Here is a 19,530-nt window from a genome sequence, read left to right as displayed (position 1 = left end):
ATTTATATACATATAGCTTTTTCTTGCAGATTATCAACAGCAGGGCTGGACAGTGAAGTGTGGACAGCAGGGGTGGGTAACAACAGCAGAGCCAGTGCGCTGTAGTGATTAGAGTGTTAGAATGGGAGTCGAGAGATCCGGGTTCTAGTCCCCACTCGGCCATGGAAACCCACTGGGTGACTTTGAGCAAGTCAGACTCTCAGCCCAATCTACCTCACAGGGTTGTTGTTGTGAGGATAAAAGGGAGAGGAGAAGGATTACATATGTCGCCTTGAGTTCCTTAAGGAGGAAAAAAGTAGGGATATATACATAATAGATCCTAGGCTCAAAAGGAACATAGGTGGAATAATCCACATGATGTTCAACCAATCCCAACCCATAGGTGGCATAACCTAGTGTTTGTTTCACATGTGGGTTTTAGATTAGAACTACATTCATTGACTGCTATAGCATCCAACCAGAACAAGCCCAGAAACACAGAACTCTATAGAACGAATTCCTCAAGAATGCACATTTTCATCCATATTATATTACTTGGAGCATCTCTAAACATCTATCAGTAAAAGATACATTAAGGGCGCAATCCTATCAATTGTACCCTCACTGCTCCAAAGTCTCCGAACTTCAGAGTTTCCTATGCCCTGCTGGACTGAAGGCGGAAGAAGCAGTGGAGGTGATATTTGCCTCCTTGCCCTGTCGTTGGTAATTTTCTAGACAGGCTGAAAAGCCTGTCTAGCAAGGGCATTTGGAGGGGGAGGGTAGGAGGCTGGGGGAGGCTCAGGATATCTCATATCCTGGCTTCTCCACTGTCCTCCCCTCCTACGACCTCAGAAGGCAGGTAAGGGGGTGGGATCTCTGACTCCCCCTTCCGAGGTTGAATTGCTGCCTCCAACTTTGGAAGAATTTTTCCAAGCAATCCTATAGCCCCAGGGATCATAGAATTGCTCTGTAGATCAATAATTTTAATAAGGAATGGGAGAAATAACTAAGTTGGGAATCTTACAGAGAAGATGGAAAAAATACCCCCCCCCTTCAACATGGCTTCATCAATTCCAGAAATTTTACATCTTTAGTCTATCCAAGGCTGGAGTTAAAAGCGCGGGAAGAAACATTAACAATCACAGATATGCAGATGGCTGAAAGCAAGGAGCTGAGGAGCCTTATGACGAAGGTGAAAGAAGAAAGTGCAAAAGCTGGGTAGCAGTTAAACCTCAAAAAAACCAAGATTATGGCAACCAGCCTGATTGATAACTGGCAAATAGAGGGAGAAAATGTGGAGGCAGTGACAGACTTTGTATTTCTGGGCGCAAAGATTACTGCAGATGCTGACTGCAGCCAGGAAATCAGAAGACGTTTACTTCTTGGGAGGAGAGCAATGACAAATCTTGATAAAATAGTTAAGAGCAGAGACACCACACTGACAACAAAGGTCCGCATAGTTAAAGCAATGCTATTCCCCGTAGTAACCTACGGCTGCGAGAGCTGGACCATAAGGAAGGCTGAGCGAAGGAACAAAGATGCTTTTGAACTGTGGTGTTGGAGGAAAATTCTGAGAGTGCCTTGGACTGCAAGAAGAGCAAACCAGTCCACACTCCAGGAAATAAAGCCAGACTGCTCACTTGAGGGAATGGTATTAAAGGCAAAACTGAAGTACTTTGGCCACATAATGAGAAGACAGGACACCCTGGAAAAGAGGCTGATGCTAGGGAAAGTGGAAGGCAAAAGGAAGAGGGGCCGACCAAGGGCAAGATGGATGGATGATATTCTGGAGGTTACGGACTTGACCTTGGGGGAGCTGGGGGTGGCGACGGCTGACAGAAAACTCTGGCGTGGGCTGGTCCATGAAGTCACGAAGTGTCAGAAGCGACTGAACGAATAAACAACAAAAAAAGGCTGGATATCAATATATAAACACCTTGTCTGAAACATTTTGTTCATCTTCCTAAAACACTCCATAATCCAAAGCAGCCCAATTTTTCTGGGACTTCACGTCTCTAATCCAAACTATACCTTGTGGATAATATCATTTTGGATAACTTGTAATTGATATGTGTGTTCAATCCAGATACTTGAAACAAATACCAACTCACCAGGGACTATACGAAAGTGGTAAAAGCTGTTTATTAAAATCCAGTTAGTGTTTCAGAAATGTACGTTATGCTAGCACAGTAGGTTCAACCTACAAAAACATTTTTGAGAAGATACTCCATGAAGTATAGAGTTTCGAAGATTTTATTTTGTTTGAGAATACATATGCCATCTCCCTTCTATTCCACCAGAGCTGTTTAGAGCTCACATAGGTCGACAGAAAAAAGTTAAAAATAATATCTCTGAAGGCAAACCCACAAAAAATATATATAGGAATATATACAGGAAACACTTTCGCGTGAAATTTTACATTGTAAAGGCATGTCAGAACAGCCTTTGGCAAAATGAATCAAACTGTACAGCTGTTCTATGGTTAGCTACGAAGAGTAGCTAACCGTGACTGCATAGCTTCAATATCTTCCTCTTCATCATCATCAACAGCTGCTGCCGTAGCCCCTTCGGGCTCATGTTCTGGAAGGGCATCTGTGACTTTACTAGGTGCTTTACCCAAGGCTCCTGCAAAAGGAAGCAGAGCGACAATTGAAAAGAAGCAGTGAACTTGACAAAAATTAACCTAGAGCTCGTCCAGTATTGTGCAAACTTTTAACTTAGTAGAGTACTGTCAAAATTCTATGGAGGAAAAGATCAGCAGCATCCTGTTCTTACGGGCCATTTTAACCTGTTCAATATGGAAACCACCCCCCCCCCCATTTTTATGAACCAGGAGTACCGCCCTCCACTACAGAAGGTACACTGGGAGAGATACCAACAACCAGAAGAGAGTATGTCCCCTTGCCTGTTTATGCAAAGAAAGCCACCTGAGAAACCTTGGGGGCAGTACTAGCTGAAGTCACATAGACAAAGTATATAAAAATCAGCCTGAGCCTGGTGTAATAGGCCCCTTCCAACTCTACTATTCTATGTAAGATTCTAATAGCTGATGAAACAAGCAGTTATAGTTACCTCTCCACCGTGCCTGGGTCCAGCTCCAGCTGAGAGCCCCCTCCCTCCTGCTACCAACTGTCTCTGCAGAGGCCACCAGTGAGGGAGGAAGCAGCAGCCAGGCACCTCTCCACCGTGCCTGGGTCCAGCTCCAGCTGAGAGCCCCCTCCCTCCTGCTACCAACTGTCCCTGCAGAGGCCACCAGTGAGGGAGGAAGCAGCAGCCAGGCACCTCTCCACCGTGCCTGGGTCCAGCTCCAGCTGAGAGCCCCCTCCCTCCTGCTACCAACTGTCCCTGCAGAGGCCACCAGTGAGGGAGGAAGCAGCAGCCAGGCACCTCTCCACCGTGCCTGGGTCCAGCTCCAGCTGAGAGCCCCCTCCCTCCTGCTACCAACTGTCTCTGCAGAGGCCACCAGTGAGGGAGGAAGCAGCAGCCAGGCACCTCTCCACCGTGCCTGGGTCCAGCTCCAGCTGAGAGCCCCCTCCCTCCTGCTACCAACTGTCTCTGCAGAGGCCACCAGTGAGGGAGGAAGCAGCAGCCAGGCACCTCTCCACCGTGCCTGGGTCCAGCTCCAGCTGAGAGCCCCCTCCCTCCTGCTACCAACTGTCTCTGCAGAGGCCACCAATGAGGGAGGAAGCAGCAGCCAGGCACCTCTCCACCGTGCCTGGGTCCAGCTCCAGCTGAGAGCCCCCTCCCTCCTGCTACCAACTGTCCCTGCAGAGGCCACCAGTGAGGGAGGAAGCAGCAGCCAGGCACCTCTCCACCGTGCCTGGGTCCAGCTCCAGCTGAGAGCCCCCTCCCTCCTGCTACCAACTGTCCCTGCAGAGGCCACCAGTGAGGGAGGAAGCAGCAGCCAGGCACCTCTCCACCGTGCCTGGGTCCAGTTCCAGCTGAGAGCCCCCTCCCTCCTGCTACCAACTGTCCCTGCAGAGGCCACCAGTGAGGGAGGAAGCAGCAGCCAGGCACCTCTCCACCGTGCCTGGGTCCAGCTCCAGCTGAGAGCCCCCTCCCTCCTGCTACCAACTGTCTCTGCAGAGGCCACCAGTGAGGGAGGAAGCAGCAGCCAGGCACCTCTCCACCGTGCCTGGGTCCAGCTCCAGCTGAGAGCCCCCTCCCTCCTGCTACCAACTGTCCCTGCAGAGGCCACCAGTGAGGGAGGAAGCAGCAGCCAGGCACCTCTCCACCGTGCCTGGGTCCAGCTCCAGCTGAGAGCCCCCTCCCTCCTGCTACCAACTGTCTCTGCAGAGGCCACCAATGAGGGAGGAAGCAGCAGCCAGGCACCTCTCCACCGTGCCTGGGTCCAGCTCCAGCTGAGAGCCCCCTCCCTCCTGCTACCAACTGTCCCTGCAGAGGCCACCAGTGAGGGAGGAAGCAGCAGCCAGGCACCTCTCCACCGTGCCTGGGTCCAGCTCCAGCTGAGAGCCCCCTCCCTCCTGCTACCAACTGTCCCTGCAGAGGCCACCAATGAGGGAGGAAGCAGCAGCCAGGCACCTCTCCACCGTGCCTGGGTCCAGTTCCAGCTGAGAGCCCCCTCCCTCCTGCTACCAACTGTCCCTGCAGAGGCCACCAGTGAGGGAGGAAGCAGCAGCCAGGCACCTCTCCACCGTGCCTGGGTCCAGCTCCAGCTGAGAGCCCCCTCCCTCCTGCTACCAACTGTCCCTGCAGAGGCCACCAGTGAGGGAGGAAGCAGCAGCCAGGCACCTCTCCACCGTGCCTGGGTCCAGTTCCAGCTGAGAGCCCCCTCCCTCCTGCTACCAACTGTCCCTGCAGAGGCCACCAGTGAGGGAGGAAGCAGCAGCCAGGCACCTCTCCACCGTGCCTGGGTCCAGCTCCAGCTGAGAGCCCCCTCCCTCCTGCTACCAACTGTCTCTGCAGAGGCCACCAGTGAGGGAGGAAGCAGCAGCCAGGCACCTCTCCACCGTGCCTGGGTCCAGCTCCAGCTGAGAGCCCCCTCCCTCCTGCTACCAACTGTCTCTGCAGAGGCCACCAGTGAGGGAGGAAGCAGCAGCCAGGCACCTCTCCACCGTGCCTGGGTCCAGCTCCAGCTGAGAGCCCCCTCCCTCCTGCTACCAACTGTCTCTGCAGAGGCCACCAATGAGGGAGGAAGCAGCAGCCAGGCACCTCTCCACCGTGCCTGGGTCCAGCTCCAGCTGAGAGCCCCCTCCCTCCTGCTACCAACTGTCCCTGCAGAGGCCACCAGTGAGGGAGGAAGCAGCAGCCAGGCACCTCTCCACCGTGCCTGGGTCCAGCTCCAGCTGAGAGGCCCCTCCCTCCTGCTACCAACTGTCTCTGCAGAGGCCACCAATGAGGGAGGAAGCAGCAGCCAGGCGCCTCTCCACCGTGCCTGGGTCCGGCTCCAGCTGAGAGCCCCCTCCCTCCTGCTACCAACTGTCCCTGCAGAGGCCACCAGTGAGGGAGGAAGCAGCAGCCAGGCACATCTCCACCGTGCCTGGGTCCGGCTCCAGCTGAGAGGCCCCTCCCTCCTGCTACCAACTGTCTCTGCAGAGGCCACCAGTGAGGGAGGAAGCAGCAGCCAGGCACCTCTCCACCGTGCCTGGGTCCAGCTCCAGCTGAGAGCCCCCTCCCTCCTGCTACCAACTGTCTCTGCAGAGGCCACCAGTGAGGGAGGAAGCAGCAGCCAGGCACCTCTCCACCGTGCCTGGGTCCAGCTCCAGCTGAGAGCCCCCTCCCTCCTGCTACCAACTGTCTCTGCAGAGGCCACCAATGAGGGAGGAAGCAGCAGCCAGGCACCTCTCCACCGTGCCTGGGTCCAGCTCCAGCTGAGAGCCCCCTCCCTCCTGCTACCAACTGTCTCTGCAGAGGCCACCAATGAGGGAGGAAGCAGCAGCCAGGCACCTCTCCACCGTGCCTGGGTCCAGCTCCAGCTGAGAGCCCCCTCCCTCCTGCTACCAACTGTCCCTGCAGAGGCCACCAGTGAGGGAGGAAGCAGCAGCCAGGCACCTCTCCACCGTGCCTGGGTCCAGCTCCAGCTGAGAGCCCCCTCCCTCCTGCTACCAACTGTCCCTGCAGAGGCCACCAGTGAGGGAGGAAGCAGCAGCCAGGCACCTCTCCACCGTGCCTGGGTCCAGCTCCAGCTGAGAGCCCCCTCCCTCCTGCTACCAACTGTCCCTGCAGAGGCCACCAGTGAGGGAGGAAGCAGCAGCCAGGCACCTCTCCACCGTGCCTGGGTCCAGCTCCAGCTGAGAGCCCCCTCCCTCCTGCTACCAACTGTCTCTGCAGAGGCCACCAATGAGGGAGGAAGCAGCAGCCAGGCACCTCTCCACCGTGCCTGGGTCCAGCTCCAGCTGAGAGCCCCCTCCCTCCTGCTTCCAACTGTCCCTGCAGAGGCCACCAGTGAGGGAGGAAGCAGCAGCCAGGCACCTCTCCACCGTGCCTGGGTCCAGCTCCAGCTGAGAGCCCCCTCCCTCCTGCTACCAACTGTCCCTGCAGAGGCCACCAGTGAGGGAGGAAGCAGCAGCCAGGCACCTCTCCACCGTGCCTGGGTCCAGTTCCAGCTGAGAGGCCCCTCCCTCCTGCTACCAACTGTCCCTGCAGAGGCCACCAGTGAGGGAGGAAGCAGCAGCCAGGCACCTCTCCACCGTGCCTGGGTCCAGCTCCAGCTGAGAGGCCCCTCCCTCCTGCTACCAACTGTCTCTGCAGAGGCCACCAATGAGGGAGGAAGCAGCAGCCAGGCACCTCTCCACCGTGCCTGGGTCCGGCTCCAGCTGAGAGCCCCCTCCCTCCTGCTACCAACTGTCCCTGCAGAGGCCACCAGTGAGGGAGGAAGCAGCAGCCAGGCACCTCTCCACCGTGCCTGGGTCCAGCTCCAGCTGAGAGCCCCCTCCCTCCTGCTACCAACTGTCTCTGCAGAGGCCACCAATGAGGGAGGAAGCAGCAGCCAGGCACCTCTCCACCATGCCTGGGTCCAGCTCCAGCTGAGAGGCCCCTCCCTCCTGCTACCAACTGTCTCTGCAGAGGCCACCAGTGAGGGAGGAAGCAGCAGCCAGGCACCTCTCCACCGTGCCTGGGTCCAGCTCCAGCTGAGAGCCCCCTCCCTCCTGCTACCAACTGTCCCTGCAGAGGCCACCAGTGAGGGAGGAAGCAGCAGCCAGGCACATCTCCACCATGCCTGGGTCCAGTTCCAGCTGAGAGCCCCCTCCCTCCTGCTACCAACTGTCTCTGCAGAGGCCACCAGTGAGGGAGGAAGCAGCAGCCAGGCACCTCTCCACCATGCCTGGGTCCAGCTCCAGCTGAGAGCCCCCTCCCTCCTGCTACCAACTGTCTCTGCAGAGGCCACCAGTGAGGGAGGAAGCAGCAGCCAGGCACCTCTCCACCGTGCCTAGGTCCAGCTCCAGCTGAGAGCCCCCTCCCTCCTGCTACCAACTGTCCCTGCAGAGGCCACCAGTGAGGGAGGAAGCAGCAGCCAGGCACATCTCCACCGTGCCTGGGTCCAGCTCCAGCTGAGAGCCCCCTCCCTCCTGCTACCAACTGTCTCTGCAGAGGCCACCAGTGAGGGAGGAAGCAGCAGCCAGGCACCTCTCCACCGTGCCTGGGTCCAGCTCCAGCTGAGAGCCCCCTCCCTCCTGCTACCAACTGTCCCTGCAGAGGCCACCAGTGAGGGAGGAAGCAGCAGCCAGGCACCTCTCCACCGTGCCTGGGTCCAGCTCCAGCTGAGAGCCCCCTCCCTCCTGCTGTCAACTGTCCCTGCTGAACTTTGCAACTAAGATTGTAGTGCCTGAATTTGCTTTCCTTTCCCCCCCTCCTCCTCCTCCCTCCCAATCCCCTTTCCTTTTGTGTCATGTCTTTTAGATTGTAAGCCTGTGGGCAGGGACTGTCAAGAAATACTTTTGTAAGCTGCCGTGAGAGCCTTTTTTGGTTGAATGGCAGCATAAAAATCCTTAAATAAAATAAAATAAATAAATAGTGAAAAACTTCAATTCTTCCTTTTATTATACTAAAAGGGTTAGTGTCTAATATTAACTGAATTAGCTTTTGGGAGCAATCCAAGGTGCTGTTTATCTCTACCTATAAAGCAGAAGGGGTGTGTGTGCAATATATGTCTGAAATATGCCTGCAACTCCCAGCATGCCTTGGGCGGGAGGCCAGACTTACTGGCCTTTGGCAGCCATTGTGAGCGCATAGGCAGGTTGCTGCTGCTGTGTGTCTTTCACAACCCAGACTCCTAAGGTTGGTCTCCAGCAATCAACCCAATTCCACATAAGAAGAAACAACCCACATAAATGGGCTTCATCCATTGGCGGTGCCTCTTCCCGCCTGCTGTGTGGTTTTAAAATCATAACTAGATGCAACAGTGTGACTGAGGAGCTGAACATGCTCAAAGGCACTCCGTCCTGATAGCGCTGTTTTCTCAGAATCTGGGGGAAGCAAATGCACAGCCTTTGCCTGAGGGAGGCACTCTGCGCATGCCCAGAAACAGACCCGACAAAGGTGGGGGGAGTGCCTGGCCCATCCCTGGCCCTTCAGTACAGGCTTCTGATGAAGCACTTGGCGGGTGAGAAGTGCAGGCCGAGGCAGTCACGGCAGGATTGCCTGTAGCTGGGCGCGTCCACTGACACCCGTTTATCTCCCCTCCTTGGCGATGCTACTCCTCGACGCTCTATCAAGGAGCAGCAACGGCAACAAGATGTCTCAGAGGACGCAGGCATCTGCGGGCTGCCAAAGGCATGCTGGGAGGTGTAGTACTGGCATGTAGAGTGGTTGGTTTTTAATAAAGTGTGGGTTAGTGAACCAGGTCACTATCGCTCAATCCTAACTCAGTTCCCACTTTCCTGGCCTCTCGCTAACTGTCTTTGTTTTCCTTCTCCCTGACTTTCTCCAACTGCCACTAACCCCGCCCACCATTCCATTCTAGCCTCATCTGTCAGTCATTCCTCCATTCACTCTTCTGTTTCGATGGTATAGTCAAGCTTTTAATAAAAACCATAAACTTTATCCAGTAATTCCTGCATCTGTTCTTGGAATGTTGTGGTTTAGTTATGACCGGGGGGGGGGGGGGGGGAGCGCAGCATAAAAAAATCTCATCAAGTTAAAAGGCCAACACTTGGCACTGGAAAGCCATTAATGCAGTCACTAGGCCAGCCTGCCTGGGAAAAAGGAATCCATAAGCAGGGTGCCATAACTAAGAAGGCCGGCTCCCTTGTTATCTATAAAGCTGAAGCCTATCTTAGTGAGCATCTCTCTCCCTGAGACACACCATACTTGTCACTGAGATCAGCTAGTGAGTCTTGAATGGTGTCACCTGAGGTGGGCCTTTCTTGTACTAAGTCCAGTGTTATGGAATTCCCTCCCCAGGGCATCCCATAGATACCCACCATTCTGAATACCAGTGCCTGGGTCCCTCACTGTCCCCAAACCCCACATTGTTCAGTATCAGCAGAATCCCCACACACACGTGAGAAATAAAAGGGTGCAAGCAAACATAAAAAGCACAGCACAACACATCCACTACGATGGGACAAGGGAGAGGGCTTCCTCTGTGGTGGCACCCCGACTGTGGAATGCCCTCCCCTGGGAGGCCCGACTAGCGCCAACGCTGATTTTATTCCGGTGCCAAGTGAAAACATGGCTTTCTAACAAAGCTTTTAATGGCTGAATTTACTAAGCTGGCACATTGTTTTAACTGTTTTAATAGTTTCACTGCTTTTAAATTATATATTAGAACCATCTCACCCCCAGCTGCAACATCTTTTTGGGACCGGGAGCTTAAGAGGCCGGCTCCTGCTACCTGGGATTGTGTCCATCTGATCCAGCCAGAAGAGGAAGCCTACAAAGCAAGGGGCCAGGCAGCGGCTGCTGTTGTCCTGCCTTGGGGGTTTGTCTAGTCTGCGGAACCTCCTAGCAGACTCTGCCTCCTAGCAGACTCAGGGTACCAGCACAGAACCATCTCACACACACCCAGCTGCAACAACTTTTTGGGACTGGGAGCTTAAGAGGCAGGCTCCTTTGGGGGTGTTGTGTATTTAAAACCTTTTTTTTTTTTTTTACATTTCTTTTCCTATGTTTTAAAATGTGTGTTTTAAACTTTGTAATACCGCCTTGAGGCCCAGTATTGGGCAAAAGGCGGAATACAAATAAATATAATAATAACAACAACAATAATAATAATATTGTTTTAACTTGGTTTATGGTTTAATTTGTTTTTAGCTGTGTATATTTACTGTTTTATACTGTATGCTTTTATCTGCACGCCGCCCTGAGATCTTATTGATATAGGGCGGGATATAAATGTTTTAAATAAATAAATAAAATAAATAAAAGACTAAGAGAATAATGTGATATAAACTGTGTAGAATCTAGCGTTTTATTTGCTCAGCAACACCTGTAAGACTGAAACTTGAACTTCTAAATTAACAGGAGAACTGGCATTGTAAAGAAAGAAGATCCAGGTAACCATTAATTAAAAATAGTAGAAAGCACAAGCAGACACACACACTTCCACTTACCAGCTGTAATTTCAAACAAAATTTTATCAATTTCCAGCTCTGCTTCCTCTTCCATCTCCTCTTGGTCTTCCATACTTTCAAAAGTGTCCTCCAGCATATCTTCTATGATACCTGCCTATAAAATATGTAGAAGATCATGTTATTCATACATACAGAATAAGATAATACAGCTGCATTCCTAGAAATAAGGCTTCATAGCTCAAACTGCTCCAACAAGCAACAGCATGAAGCTAATTTTACAAACTTTCAAGATGGGAAAGTAGTTTGTTTCTTTGTTCATACTATTTGTATACCGCTCCACATTTAGACAGATTCCAGAGAGGTGAACAACAAGAGATAAAAGGAACAGAAGGTAAAAAGAATAAAACATGATATTGAAATTATTCCTTAGAAAAACAGAGTGTGAGGCTGATCAATCAAGACAGGCTTTCTGGAAAAGAGCTGTTTTCAGGAGGCGCCAAAAACACCACAGTGTCACCTGCCTGACCTCCAGAGGCAAGGAGTTCCATAAGAAGGGAGCCACCACACTGAAGGCTCTTCTCCTGGTTGACTCCAATCAGACCATAGGTCCGTGTGGAACCACCAGGAGCGTACCCTCTGATGACCGCAGAGATTGGGCAGGTAGGTAACGGACAAGGCACTCTCTCAGATATCCTGGTCCCAGGTTGTTTAGGGCTTTGTATCAAAACCTTAAACCTGGGCCAGTAGCAAATAAGCAACTGGCGCAGTTCCCTCAGCAAAACAGTTGAATGCTGAAAAGGGGCGGCTCCCAATATCAGCTGAGCTGCTGCATTCTGCACTAACTCCAGCTTCCAGAGCAGTCTAAAGGGCAGCCCCACATAGAGTGCATTGCAGTAATCCAGCCTTGAGGTTACTAGCACTTGTATTACTGCAACCAAGCTATCCCTGCCCAGGAGAGGCCGTAGCTGGCGACTCAGTCAAAGCTGGTGAAAGGCACTTGGGCCTCCAGCAACAGTGATGCATCTAGGAGTATCCCAAGACTACAGACCTGATCTTCCAGAGTGCAACCCTGTCCGGAACGAGGCAATGAGCCTATCCTCCTGGACTCAGGAACCACTCGCCCACAGGGCTTCCAGGATTTAGCTTCAGTTTATTGGCCCTCATACTCTCCTTTACTGAGTTTAGATAGTGATCCAGAACTTGCACAGCCTCACCTGATTCAGATGTCACAGGGAGATAGAGCTGTTTGACATCAGCATACTGATGTATGGCAATCAGTTTGATTTTAACAGATTTTAAAGTGGCCTTATCTGGCAAAGAGAAGGACCGATGGAGCCAGGAGATCAGCAGGCATAAGAACAGCCCTGCTGGATCAGAACAAGGGTATATCTAGTCCAGCACTGTGTCCACACAGTGGCCAACCAGCTGTCGACCAGGGACCAACAAAGCAGGACACAGTGCAACAGCACCCTCCCACCCATGTTCCCAGAAACTGGTGCACACAGGCTTACTGCCTCGTATACTGGAAGTTGCACGTAGCCATCTGGACTAGTAGCCATTGAGAGCCTTCTCCTCCAGGAATTTATCCAACTCCCTTTTAAAGATATCCAAATTGGTGGCCATCATCGTGTCTTGTGGTAGTGAATTCCATAGTTTAACTATGCACGGTGTGAAGAAGTACTTTCTTTTATCTGTCCTGAATCTCCCACCAATCAGCTTCATGGGATGACCCTGGGTTCTAGTGTTTTGAGAGCGAGAGAAAATTGTCTCCCTATCTACATTCTCCACACCATGCATAATTCTGTACACCTCTATCATGTCTCCCCTTAGCCTCCTTTTTTCAAAACTAGTTCCCCTTTTATGTACCTTTTCCAGCTTTACAACAGCATTTTTAATTATGGCTACCAGAACTGTACACTAGGGATGTGCTCCGCTTCTAACCGGACCGGCGAATTAGAAGCGGAGCGGGGTGCTTCGCCTCCCCTTAAGGCGGAGGCGAAGAGGATTGGGGGGCCGGCGGAGCGTGGCGAAGAGGATCGAGGTGAAGGCGGATCCTTCGCCTCGATCCGGAGCTCCGCCGGAAAGGTAAGTGGGGTTTACCGGGCCCTGCCACTGTCACTGTCGCCCATGCGGCGACAGCGGCAGGGCCCGGTAACCCCCCCTCCTCTCCCTTACCTGCCTCCATCCGCGGTCCCTCGGCTTCTTCAATTGAGCCCGCGGTTCAACCAGGAAGTCTAGGCCGCACTTGCGGCCCAGACTTCCTGGCTGAACCGCGGGCTCAACTGAAGAAGCCGACGGACCACGGACGGAGGCAGGTAAGGCCCCCCTCCCCCTTGGTCCCTTACCGGGCTCTGACGCCATCGCCGCACGGGCGGCGACGGTGGCAGGGCCCAGTAACCCCCCGCTCTCCTCTCCCTTACTTGCCTCTGTCCGCTGCGGCCCAGACTTCCTGGTTGAACCACGGGCTCAATTGAAGAAGCCGACAGACTGCGGACGGAGGCAGGTAAGGCCCCCCTCCCCCTTGGTCCCTTACCGGGCTCTACCGCCGTCGCCGCACGGGCGGCAACAGAGCCCAGTAACCCCCCCCGCCCTCCTCTCCCAGCCTTACCTGGCACAACTCCCCTCCACTGCGGAGCTCCGATTTGGAGTCGGAGCTCCACCGCGAAGAGGAGCGGAGTATGGGCGGAGCGGCACGGAGCGGGCCGATCTGAAATTTTCGGATCAGCCCGCGGGGCGGAGCGGGTGGTCCGTGCACACCCCTACTGTACACAATATTCTAAGTATGATCACACCATAGATTTGTATAAAGGCAGTTAGCCAGTTTTAGTCTCAATTCCTTTCTAATTATGCCTAACATGGAGTTTGCCTTTTTTTACAGCAGTCACGCACTGGGCTGGCATATTCATCGAGCTGTCTACCACAACCCCAAGATCTCTTTCTTGGTTAGTCACTGCTATCTCAGATCCCATTAGGTTATATTTGAAGTTAGGATTATTTGCCAAAATGTGGATCTCTTTACACTTGCTTACATTGAACTGCATCTGCCATTTGGATGCCCACTCTCCCAGCTTGGAGAGATCCTTCTGGAATGCCTCACAATCCCCTTTTGTTTTAACCACCCTAAATTATTTGGTGTCATCTGCAAACTTGGCCACTTCACTGCTCACTCATAATTCCAGATCATTTATGAAGACGTTGAAAAGAACTGGTCCCAATACCGATCCCTGTGGGACCCCACTATTTACTTCCCTCCATTGGGAGAATTGACCATTAATTCCTACTCTCTGCTTTCTGTTCTCTAACCAGTTACTAATCCATAAGAGGACCTCTCCTCTTATTCCATGACTAGTAAGTTTGTACAGGAGTCTTTGGTGGGGGCCTTTATCAAAAGCCTTTTGGAAGTCAAAGTAAACAATGTTCACTGGATCACCCCTGTCTACATGTTTGTTGACACTCTCAAACAATTCTAGTGTATTAGTGAGACAGGACTTGCCTTTGCAGAAGCCATGTTGATTCTTCTTCAGCAGGACCTGCCCTTCTATATGCTTACTCGTTTTGTCTTTAATAATGCTTTCAATCAATTTTCCTGGAACCAATGTCAAACTAACTGGCCTGTAATTTCCTGGATCCACCCCCCGGGATCCCTTTTTGAAAGTTGGTGTTACATTGGCCATCTTCCAGTCCACTGGTACAGAGGCTGAGCTTAGGGACATGCTGTATATTTTGGTTAGAAGATCAGCAATTTCATATTTGAATTCTTTGAGAATTCTAGGATGGATACCATCTGGGTCCATTGATTTATTTGCTTTGAATTTACCGATAACGTTAAGACTTCATCTTTTGCCACCACTATTTGCTTCAGTTCCTCAGGTTCCCTTCCTAAAAACATTGCAGTTCAGGCACAGGTAATTTGTCCTATATCTTCTACTGTGAAGACCAACAAGAAGAATTTATTCAGTTTCTCCTTGTCCTCCTTTAAACTCCATTGTTATCCAATGGTCCAAATGCCTCCCTAGCTGGTTTTCTGCTTCTGATATATTTAAAGAATTCTTTATTGCTGACCTTGATATTGTTAGCAATATGCTCTTCAAAATACATTTTTGCTTCATTATGATTATTATTATTAATTTAATTTTAGAATGTTTTTAGGATGTTTTAATCATGTATACTATGTTTTTAATCAGTTTTTATGTGTTTTATATTCACTGTTGTTCCCCGCCTCAATCCAATAAATAAATAAATAATAATCTGCTTGCATCACCTTTGTGCAAGCTTGTGCTCCCTTTTGTTTTCCTCACTTGGGTAAGACATCCATTTTCTGAAGGCGGCACTTGTTTCTCAAATAGCTGCCTTGACACTACTTGTGAACCATGCCAGTGACCTCTTGGATTTGGTGCTATCTTTCCTAACCTGGGTTACATATTTTAGCTGAGCTTCTATTACTGTGGTTTTGAGTAACCTCCAAGCATTTTGAAGGAATCTAACCCTCTTAGACTCCCGCTTGGAGACCCCACAACCTCCATAAGTAACTGGTTCCATTGTTGTACTGCTCTAACAGTCAGGAAGTTTTTCCTGATGTCCAGCTGGAATCTGGCTTCCTTTAACTTGAGCCCGTTACTCCGTGTCCTGCACTCTGGAAGGATCGAGAAGAGATCCTGGTCCTCCTCTGTGTGACTACCTTTTAAGTGTTTGAAGAGTGCTCTCATGTCTCCCCTCAATCTTCTCTTCTCCAGGCTAAACATGCCCAGTTCTTTCAGTCTCTCTTCATAGGGCTTTGTTTCCAGACCCCTGATCATCCTGGTCGCCCTCCTCTGAACACGCTCCAGCTTGTCTGCATCCTTCTTGAATTGTGGAGCCCAGAACTGGATGCAATACTCTAGATGAGGCCTAACCAGGGCCGAATAGAGAGGAACCAGGACCTCACGTGATTTGGAAGCTATACTATTAATGCAGCCCAAAATAGCATTGGCCTTTCTTGCAGCCATATCACACTGTTGGCTCATATTCAGCTTGCGATCTACAACAATTCCAAGATCCTTCTTGTTTGTAGTATTGCTGAGCCAAGTATCCCCCATCTTGTAACTGTGCATTTGGTTTCTATTTCCTAAATGTAGAACTTGGCATTTATCCCTATTAAACTTCATCCTGTTGTTTTCAGCCCAGCACTCCAGCCTATCAAGATCACCTTGAAGTTTGTTTCTGTCTTCCAGGGTATTAGCTATCCCACCCAATTTTGTGTCATCTGCAAATTTGATAAGCATTCCCTGCACCTCCTTGTCCAAATCATTAATAAAAATGTTGAAGAGCACTGGGCCCAGGACTGAGTCCTGCGATACCCCACTCGTTGCCTCTCCCCAGTTTGAGAAGGTTCCATTGAAAAAATCCAACATGCATCCTACTTAGAGTAGAGCCATTGATGGGAAATTAGTCATAAATAATTTAAGTTCATTCATTCCAATGGATATACCTGAAGTAGGACTTGTGTTGCATTTTACCCAAGATCTGTTACAATTTATATGTCTAGATAACACCCCCTTCAAACACACAAAACAAGGCTTTGTTAATCTTACCTTCATCATTTCTTTAGACAGCTCTCTCATGGTAGCTTGAATTTCAGGGATTTTAACTAAGTTCTGCATGGCTTTCATGACTTCTGTGCTCTTCTGCAATGAGCCAGCTACCCTCAGGACAGCTGCCAAAAGAAAGCACAGAAGGCTTTTAGATCAAGTTCAGACCCGTAGAACATAATCTTTAGCAGTGAGAGTCCACCAGTTCACGCTTCCTATTCAATTCATAGTAATCAGGGTAATAAAGCATTCATTTTGTTCCTCGTTTGTAAGCTTATAAAGCCAACAGGAAAGGGTAAATAAAGAACACGGATACCAAGTGTTATCTAGTCTGCAATCCTGTTCCCAACAATATTTATTATAATTTTTTGTATCCCACTTTTAAATGTAGAAATCATTGCAAGGTGGCTTAAATAAACACAATAATTAAATCAACAAGATGACAATATCAAAATGTAACAATTCATCAGGATCCTTCCCATATGGTAGTTGATCTGAGGTCTTCTTTGCCTGCCTGCTTCTCTTTCCAATTCCTTCTTATTGGGCACCTGACTGTACATGGCTGTGTGTGAATGTGTGCGCAGAGCCCAGCTGAAGCAGGATTTGCTCTTCTTTGCATGGCTCCCTTGTTCTCCAGTTCCCTCCCCAGTGGTCATCTAGATATAGAGCCAGCCCACCCATGAGGCAGGGTGGATTGGAAGGGGCAGCAGATCTCATACTCTCTCACCGTGAGGCCTTTGCCGCCATCTCACAAGGCACCAGGGGGTGTGAGTGTTCTGGAGAGCCACGCCATCCAATCACCTGCAGCGGCAAATGTTTCAGCAGAAGAAGCAGCCAGTGCATTGGGCAGGTGGGCACTGGACACAATACTTCAGTTAATGCCGCCAAGGTTGTATTAGCTTTCTTAGCTGCTGCATCACCCTGTTGGCTCATGCTCAGCTTGTGATCCACTAAGACATCTAGGTCCTTTTCACATATACTGGACTCAAGCCACATCTACCCATCCTATACTTCTTCACACAGTGCATAGTTAAACTATGGGCACGGTAATGGACTGGATGAGGGCTAACAAACTGAGACTCAATCCAGACAAGACAGAGGTACTGTTAGCGGGTGGTTCATCTGTCCGGCGAGGTGATGTTTGCCCTGTCCTAGACGGGGTTGCACTCTCCCTAAAGGATCGGGTCCTAGTTTGGGGGTGCTCTTGGATCCAGAACTGTCACTTGAGGCACAGGTGAACTCAGTGGCAAAGAGCACCTTTTATCAGCTTAGGTTGATATACCAACTACGCCCTTATCTGGACAGAGATAGCCTAGCTACACTTATCCATGCTCTGATAACCTCTCGCTTGGATTACTGCAATGCGTTATACGTGGGGCTGCCTTTGAAAACGGTCCGGAAGCTTCAGCTGGTACAAAATAGGGCAGCAAGGTTATTAACAGGGACTGGCTGGCGAGATCACATCACGCCAGTCCTTTTCCAGCTTCATTGGCTGCCAGTCCAGGTCCGGGCCCGATTCAAAGTGCTGGTATTGACATTTAAAGCCCTAAACGGTTTGGGGCCAGGTTATCTGAAGGAACGCCTCCTCCCATATGTACCTACCCGGACCTTAAGATCATCTACAGGGGCCCTTCTCCGTGAGCCCCTGCCAAAGGAAGTGAGGCAGGTGGCTACTAGGAGGAGGGCTTTCTCCGCTGTGGCACCCCGGTTGTGGAACGAGCTCCCCAGAGAGGTCCGCCTGGCGCCTACACTGTACTGCTTTCGTCGCCAGCTGAAGACCTTTTTATTCACTCAGTATTTTAACACTTAATTTTAACTTAAATTACATTTTACTGTTTTAACTCTGTATTTTAATCTTATATCAACTTTGCTGTGTGGTTTTATCCTGGTTGCGCTTTTCATACTGTATTTCGTAATTGTGTTTTAACCTGTTGGGTGTTTTACTGTGGTTTTAATTTTTGTGAACCGCCCAGAGAGCTTTGGCTATTGGGCGGTATAAAAATGAAATAAATAAATAAATAAATAAAATAAATAAACTATGGAATTCACTACCGCAAGTTGTAGTGAAGGTCACCGATTTGGATGGCTTTAGAAGGGGGTTAGATAAATTCCTGGAGAAGGCTATCAATGGCTACTAGTCCTGATGACTACCTCCAGTATCAGAGGCAGTAAGCCTAGATACACCAGTTGCTGGGGAACATGGGTAGGAGGGTACTGTTGCACCGTGTCCTGTTTATGGGTCCTGGTTTCCAGCTGGTTGGCTACTGTGTGAACAGAGTGCTCAACCAGATGACCCTTGGTCTTATCCAACCTGGCTCTTCTTATATTCTTTGTTTTTTGTACCCAAATGCAAAACTTTACATTTCATAGAATCATAGAATAGCAGAGTTGGAAGGGACCCACAAGGCCATCGAGTCCAACCCCCTGCTCAATGCAGGAATCCACCCTAAAGCATCCCTGACAGATGGTTGTCCAGCTGCCTCTTGAATGACTCTAGTGTGGGAGAGCCCACAACCTCCCTAGGTAACTGGTTCCCTTGTCGTACTGCTCTAACAGTCAGGAAGTTTTTCCTGATGTCCAGCTGGAATCTGGCTTCCTTTATTCCGTGTCCTGCACTCTTCCTTTATTCCGTGTCCTGCACTCTGGGAGGATCGAGAAGAGATCCCTCTTCTGTGTGACAACCTTTTAAGTATTTGAAGAGTGCTCTGTTGAATCTCATCTTGCTAGATTCGGCCCAGTATTCCAGCCTGTCTAGATCCTTTTTTATCTTGATTCTGTTTTCTGTGGTGTCAACTCTCTCTCCCAGCTTCACGTCATCTGCAAATTTGATAAGCAACCCCTCTACACCTTCATCCAAGTCATTTATAAAAATGTTGATACACAGAGAGCCAAGGGCAGAGCCCTGCGGCACTCCACGCAAGGCCTCCCTCCAGGAGGGTGCAAAGCCTTTTACCAGCATCCTCTGAGTACAACCAGCTGTGGAACCACCTAACTGTAGTACCGCCCAATCTTCTCAATGAGGGTATCACGGGAAACCTCGTCAAATGCATGGCTGAAATGAAGAGAAACTACGTTCACATGGATGTGGGCAGGGCCTGTTGCATGGATGTGTCCCAAGGTCCCATGCAACTGCTGCCCTCCTTTGTGGTAGCATTATTTATCGGGAGTGGAGTGAGAACATTCATGAATAATTCTGTTAAGTCCCAGCATGAAAGGCCTGTTGCTGATTCTCATCCTTACCCAGTTGATTCTTCATGCCCATCAGCACTGAATTCATGTGGGCTTTGGAGGCATACAGTTTGCTCACAGCCTTCCGCGAACGGATCATCTCCTTTGCCAGGATGACACAGACATCTTTTTGGCCTTTTTTGGCAGCATCTTTGATTGATCTTTTTACTTTTTCTTCTTCTCGCTGAATATCTAAGTTTGGGAGAAAATGCAAGCAGTGGATGCAAGCAATGCAAGCAATGGTTTCAGTTCAGGGTTTTTAAGATACATGTGAATGGCGG

The 19,530-nt window shown here is 50.4% G+C and overlaps 1 protein-coding gene across 2 annotated transcripts in view; it reads right to left on the bottom strand.

The window, feature by feature from the left end:
- Window positions 1-2,105: 2,105 nt before the first annotated feature.
- Window positions 2,106-19,530, bottom strand: part of LOC134402374 (charged multivesicular body protein 3) — a 52,401-nt gene continuing 34,976 nt past the window's right edge. For both annotated transcript variants that reach the window (XM_063131812.1, XM_063131803.1), the window contains 4 exons: window positions 19,262-19,441; window positions 16,025-16,146; window positions 10,494-10,608; window positions 2,106-2,604 (listed from right to left, as the gene is read on the bottom strand). In XM_063131812.1, the coding sequence (XP_062987882.1) occupies window positions 2,462-2,604; window positions 10,494-10,608; window positions 16,025-16,146; window positions 19,262-19,441 (560 nt within the window). In that variant the 3' untranslated portion in view covers window positions 2,106-2,461. The remainder of the gene's footprint in view (window positions 2,605-10,493; window positions 10,609-16,024; window positions 16,147-19,261; window positions 19,442-19,530) is intronic.

Source organism: Elgaria multicarinata, chromosome 1, assembly GCF_023053635.1.
Source record: "Elgaria multicarinata webbii isolate HBS135686 ecotype San Diego chromosome 1, rElgMul1.1.pri, whole genome shotgun sequence".
NCBI lineage: Eukaryota > Metazoa > Chordata > Lepidosauria > Squamata > Anguidae > Elgaria > Elgaria multicarinata.
The sequence above is the reverse complement of the archived record's forward strand: the minus strand, read 5'-3'. Positions and strand labels throughout refer to the sequence as shown.